The following is a 5879-nucleotide window of genomic DNA, read 5'->3' as shown; positions in this document are numbered from 1 at the left end:
CTTCACTCGGTTTCCTAGTTTTGTATTTTATATTCAATGCCTCCAAACACCTTAAACGAATTCAAACATTGCTAGAGATCTTGCCTTGTGAGAAAAAATAAACTTATGCTTCCAATATACCCAACAAACATAAAACAACCTATGCATACCCATCTTTCCATCTGTCTGTCCCAACCAAGTGTAATCTTTGCATTGCGTGCTCTGTATGTCATTCGTTACTTGGCCATGCCAATCATTCCTTTTTCCTTTTTCTTTCAACTGCACCTTGCCTACTCCTGCTGTTTGGTCAAAATATAAAAATGCTGTAGTCAGTACCTTTTAAAATTGGCCACCAAACCTGAACCAACACTCCCTTTTATGGCCAGTTTCCTTCTTAGTTAAGCTTTAAAGATACTGATATTTGTGATCTCTAACCCAGGATTAGATCCTAATGCAGAGGACACTTTTCAGGCTTTGCGGGAACTCACTACAGCACCCGATACTACTGACCACTCCAACACATCCACAATAATCCTTCCCCTTGGTTTCCATGCCACCCCTTCTCCTAGTTTTCCATTTCTCTTTCCAGTGGTTCCCTTCTTTGTTCTTGTAGATTCCCTTCAGCTGCCTCCTGAAGGTCAGCATGCTCCAAATTCTGGCCCAGGTCCTCTTTCTACTCTTTGCATTCTACTGAAGTAATCCCACATACCCCTTGGACTTTGTTACTACCTACACGTTAGTAACTTTCAAAGCTGATCTCAAACCTAGACCTCTATTCTTACTTACAGATCTAAATTCCCAAATGCCTAATGGGCATCTTTACTTGGATAATCTACAAGCACCTTGATGGGTGCCTGGGTAGCTCCGTCAGTTGAGTGTCCAACTCCTGATTTTGGCTCAGGTTGTGATCTCAGTGCTGTGGGACCCAGCCCCATGTGTTGGGCTCTGCGCTCAGCAGGGAGTCTGCTTGAGGATTCTCTCTCTCTCTCACCCTGTCCCTCCGCCTGCTTGCACGTGTGCACACATGCATTCTCTAAATAAAATGCTTTAAAAAATTAATTTTTAAAAATCTATCAGCACCTCAAAATCAACATATCTAAAACTGAACTTACCTCTTTCCTCTGAAAATCCAATTCTATCCCCATATTCTCTATCTCAGTGACCAATATCACTTCCCTCCATATCGCATTCCAAAACTTAAAGCTTCTGTTACATTATACTTGACCTCTCCCTCTTCCTCACAATCAGTGACCAAATCCTATTGATAATGACTTCTAAGTCCCTCTTGAACCCATTCACTTCTCTCCCCATCACTACATCACCTTAGTCCAAGCCAATGAATCTTGTGGGAACTACTACAAAAGCCTTCCTTCCAAATGGTGCCCTTTGAAAATGCATTTTGTTTCCTCCCAGTCCATTATGAAGCCAATATGACATGAAGCTCTTCAAAGGCTTCCCATTGTCCTCAAGATAAAACCCAAATTCCTTAGCAAGATAAGTAAGGACCTTCATGATTGGATCCCTGTTACATTCATCCTATCTCATTTCTCCTAAATGTATTGCTCACACTTTCCCCTGACTGTAATGAACTCTTAACTGTTCTCCAAAGGCATCACACACTCCTACCTTTATACTGTAACTTTGGTTTGAAACACTCTTCCCAACTTCTTCGCTTTCCAGAACTCAAAGCTTCTCTTAACTTTATATTCCCAGGTAATCCTTCTTCCACTCCATATTTACTTTTATTCAAATTTCCCTTCTGATTAATATTAAATACTGAAATTATTATAACACTGAAAAAAACTTGATAAAATTCAACATCCTCTCTTGATTAAAAAAAAAAAAACTCTTGGCAAATTAAAAATAAAAGTCTCCAATGTGACAGAAGTATCTTTTAATCAGAAACCTTACGATTTTATTATAATTAATGCTGAAACATTAGAGGCACCCTATATAAAGGAAGAACAGGATAGAACACCAACTTTCACTGCTATGTTAATGCTACAAACATAATAAAAGTAGTATAAATATCAGAAAGGAAAATTGTAATTCTATGCCGATGACAGAGAGTATCTTCAGAACAGTAACAGAATCAACTGAAAAGCTAGTAATAACTTAGCAACGTGGGTAGCTGCAATACAAAATCACTCACTTTCTGCCACACTGGCAATAAATAGCTTAAAAACTTAGGGTGAAAAAAGATCCCATAGTAACAGCCTTCCCTTTATGCCCCATAGACTCAATAATACAAAGATGTTAATTATAAAATTAATCTATATTTTTCAATTCAATTATACTCAAAATCCAAATCAGACTTATTAGACAATTTGAGGGGCGCCTGGGTGGCTCACTCAGTTAAGCATCTGACTCTTGATTTTGGCTCAGGTCCTGATCTCAGGGTTGTGAGATGAGCCCTGCATAGAGCTCTGCGCTTAGCGGGGAGTCCGCTTGAGAATGGCCACCCCCCTACACCCCACCCACCCTGCGAGTTAGGCAGGTACACTCTAACTCAAATAAATAAATCTTTTTAATTAATTAAAGAACCTGACAATGTGATTCTCAAGTTCGTCCGGAAAAAAAAATAGTGTGACAAGAGCCATGAAACTTTTGGGGAAAAAGAAAAGTCTTAACAGATATCAAGATACATTACAAAGCTCCATTAATTAATATAATATGATCCTAGTGTCAAAATAGAAAAATAACTAGAACTGATGAATCCATAAACAGACTTGTATGTATTAGTATTTTAAGTGAGTGGAGAAAAGACTGGGTTATTCAGTAAATTATATTTAGACAACAGGTGAAAAGATCTCCACACACCAAACACTACATTTATTGCCAAATAAAGATTTTAATGTAAAATATATAGTCGTAAGAGTACTAAAGAAAATACAGAAAACCGTTTTTATGTTAGAGTCCAGACTTCCAATACCATGAAGAACAAAAAGGCTAACATATCTGACAGAATTCTGAACAGCAATATGTTAAAAAGCCCCGCAAAAATAAATTATTTGACATATGATATCACTAATGTCGAGACATCGCAAATTAAGAAAACTAGGAACTACCCAAAAGAGAAAAAGGGACAAAACATAAATAGGTACTTCCACTTTTTCATTGTCATTCTCCCATGAGTCTTTTTAGACTTTTCCTAATACCTCCCATAAAATTTTAATACCACTGTATATCTCTTTATGTATCTATGTAACTGTATGCATTAAGACTGTTAAATTTTTTTCACTCCCCAAGGGCCAATTTTTGAATGTATGATTTAGTATAGCATAAGAAAAACAACAGTTGGAAGTTATTACTCAACACCTGTTATTGATGGAAGTATTCAACACCAAGAATATGAACATCAACCCTTCTATCTTTTTTATGGGAACCTCTGGTGATAAATGAACCCTCTAATTGCTCTTACATGCAACAATTCACAAACCTTATTTTACATGAATTTTATTTCACTTATCTAATGAAAATTATATTAATAATTCTAACTGTGCAAACAGTATTGCCTATCTAGACAGAGTACCAGAGAATTTCAGAATGGAAACAAATCTGGGTGTTGTCATTGGCACTTCTCTCTCCTTTAATCAAACCCTTTCCCCTACCTAGAACCTTCCTGCCCCAACAAATTCATCTAGTTAACTCAGACTCATCCTTCAGTCTGGGGCTTAAACGTCACTTTCTCAGAAGCCACCCTGTCCAATCACAAACAGGTCCCTCTGATATACTCACAGTGCCTATACTTGTCCTTCGCAGATGTATCAGTAATTTTGTACTAATGGTTGCTCATCTGTTTAATGTCTGTGTCCCTCACAATATTCTAAGCACTGCGAGCAAGAAGTGGTCTGCTTTGTTCATAACTATATACAAAGCACTTGTGCCTGGCATTTATATATGGATTTACATATAGGTTCCCAGTCTCAATGTATTCTGTAATCTCCAAATTTTTACATTTCCTATCTGAACGTATCTTTAAAAAAAACCCAAAAAACCAAACACCAACAACACAACACTAAAGGAATCCCTCAAATTAGAACAAAACTCAATCCACTGAAGGATGAGAAAACAGTATTAAGGCTCTCCCTTGGTGATTCAAATGACAACCACTAGAAGAACTTTACCAAATCCTATAAACTGTGAAATAATATCACCACTACGTGTAAGTTTTGCCGATGCACTGCATTCTGGTCACAACTACACTGACAGTTTCAAACGTGCAGAGCACTCACTCTCTTTTACTACCTACCACACACAGGTCTCTCGATCGTTTTCCTCGAGCACAAAAAAGGTTAAGTTACTTATCTGCTGAATTAAAACACACATTACCTGCACAGAAGACACAGGATCTTTGGAATCAACGTACACATCTTTTAGTAACGACAGCAGCTTGTCATCTTTTCTAGCAATTTCTCCCTTAATTTCTGGATAGCCTACGGAAAGAAAAAGAATGTCAAATACTAAAACCAAAGAAAATTTCCTCTAAGATCCTAACACTTAACACAAGACAGCCACTTTTAATTTTCTGTTTAACAACCACTAGGACAATACGGGAAATACTGTACATGTAACTCGAAATGCTAGGTCGGGCTCGGGGTTCACCGCTCTGTGAAGACACCTAGGGAGCATTTCCGAGGCACACGATCCCTTCCATTTTCGGATTCCCTTCAGCAAGTCGGTAAGCAGTAAAGATAAAAGCCTCCGAGAGCCGGGGCAGCAGGGGCAGCGGCCGCCACCACCGGAACTACGAAGTGGGCGGAGCCGCCACTCCGCCGCGGGCGCACTGGGACTCTCTCAATGTCACCGGCCTGGAGGCTCCACCCTTCCGCGCACGGCTGACCCCAGTCACCCGCACCCCCCACCCCCCGCCAAGATCCACCTGCGCGGAACCGCCCGGCCCGCCCCGGGAGCCCGCGAGCGGAGTTCCGAAGTGCCCTTGCACCACTTACGGCTCATCTGCTCTCGCAGGAGGCTCTTGGTGGAGGGGTGCCTGGGAGCGGGAGAGGGCTTCATCTTGCTGATTTCCCGTTCTGCCCGGCTCTCTAGGTTGAAATTCCTGATTGCTCGAGACACCGAGGCCCCCATCTCCTCACAACATGATGTCCTCTGCTTCACGCCGCACGTGGGAAAACACCGGCGCCGGCGACCTCTGGGCGCATCGAGCATGCGCACTGTGGGCTCGACCCGGCTACACGCCGGAAAATGGGCGCTAAGTGCGCCCGGCTCGCCCCCTAGCGGTCGGGAGGGCGCACACCGCGTCTCCCCCCTGAGTGGGTCAGAAAGAGCGCCTCCCTTCTGGGCGAGAGGCTTTTGGCTGCGTCCCTCGGGAGGAGGCGGGGCTTAGGGTCCGATCTGCGGAGGTTCTCACCCCTGCAGACTTGGGCAATTCGGCGGGAAGCTTTAAAACAGTGCCAGGCCTCACCGCAGACTTTGGGATTTAATTCCTCCGGAGTGAGCACCGGCTGTGGTTCAAGCTTTCCTCGTGATTCGGAAGTTGCAGGCTGAGAAGAGAATCAAAGTGGTAAGGAAACTGACCTTGAAATCCTTTGACAGGACAGTGTAGACAAAGAAAGGCCAATAAAAATGGAACTAAGTGCACCAGGATAAGGGAAGGTCCTAAAATCACCCTTTCCTGTTTCCCAAGAGGAAAATAATGAAAGTGTATTCTTTGGGGGAGCTGGCTGGCGGGAGCAGCGTGGAACTTTTCATCTCAGGGTTGTGGGTTCGAGTTTCAGGTTGGGTGCAGAGATAACTTAAAAAAATAAAAATAAATCTCAAAAAAAATAACAATAATAAAAATCTCAAAATAAGAAAGTGTATTCTTTCCCAACGAGTTATTCGACAGAGATAGAGATAGAGACAGCCAGCGAGAGAGGGAACACAAGCAGGGGGAGTGG

The 5879-nt window shown here is 41.8% G+C and overlaps 1 protein-coding gene across 2 annotated transcripts; it reads right to left on the bottom strand.

The window, feature by feature from the left end:
* Window positions 1–254: 254 nt before the first annotated feature.
* On the bottom strand, window positions 255–5191 carry LOC117800634 (NADH dehydrogenase [ubiquinone] 1 alpha subcomplex assembly factor 4-like). Of its 2 annotated transcripts, none has more exons than XM_034653192.1 (3): window positions 4932–5179; window positions 4312–4415; window positions 255–278 (listed from the first exon to the last, which is right to left on the bottom strand). In XM_034653192.1, the coding sequence occupies exons 1-3, from the start codon at window positions 5146–5148 to the stop codon at window positions 270–272; spliced, it is 330 nt and encodes a 109-aa protein (XP_034509083.1). In that variant the 5' UTR covers window positions 5149–5179; the 3' UTR covers window positions 255–269. The 2 variants fall into 2 exon arrangements, with proteins under 2 accessions (XP_034509083.1, XP_034509082.1); XM_034653191.1 differs by lacking the exon at window positions 255–278 and adding an exon at window positions 960–1738 and having other exon boundaries at window positions 4932–5191.
* Between the last annotated feature and the right edge of the window lie 688 nt (window positions 5192–5879).

The sequence above is a fragment of the Ailuropoda melanoleuca genome, unplaced genomic scaffold, assembly GCF_002007445.2.
Source record: "Ailuropoda melanoleuca isolate Jingjing unplaced genomic scaffold, ASM200744v2 unplaced-scaffold73461, whole genome shotgun sequence".
Classification (NCBI taxonomy): Eukaryota; Metazoa; Chordata; class Mammalia; order Carnivora; family Ursidae; genus Ailuropoda; species Ailuropoda melanoleuca.
The sequence above is the reverse complement of the archived record's forward strand: the minus strand, read 5'-3'. Positions and strand labels throughout refer to the sequence as shown.

Bases quoted from the DNA above. Each gene is read 5' to 3' on its own strand.
- LOC117800634 (XM_034653191.1), bottom strand. From the start codon at position 5,148: ATGCTCGATGCGCCCAGAGGTCGCCGGCGCCGGTGTTTTCCCACGTGC. The intron at 4,416-4,931 runs GTAAGTGGTGCA...TTCTTTCCGTAG, and splicing joins CCTGCGAGAGCAGATGAGCC to GCTATCCAGAAATTAAGGGA. The intron at 1,739-4,311 runs GTAATGTGTGTT...AATATTAATCAG, and splicing joins ATCCTGTGTCTTCTGTGCAG to AAGGGAAATTTGAATAAAAG.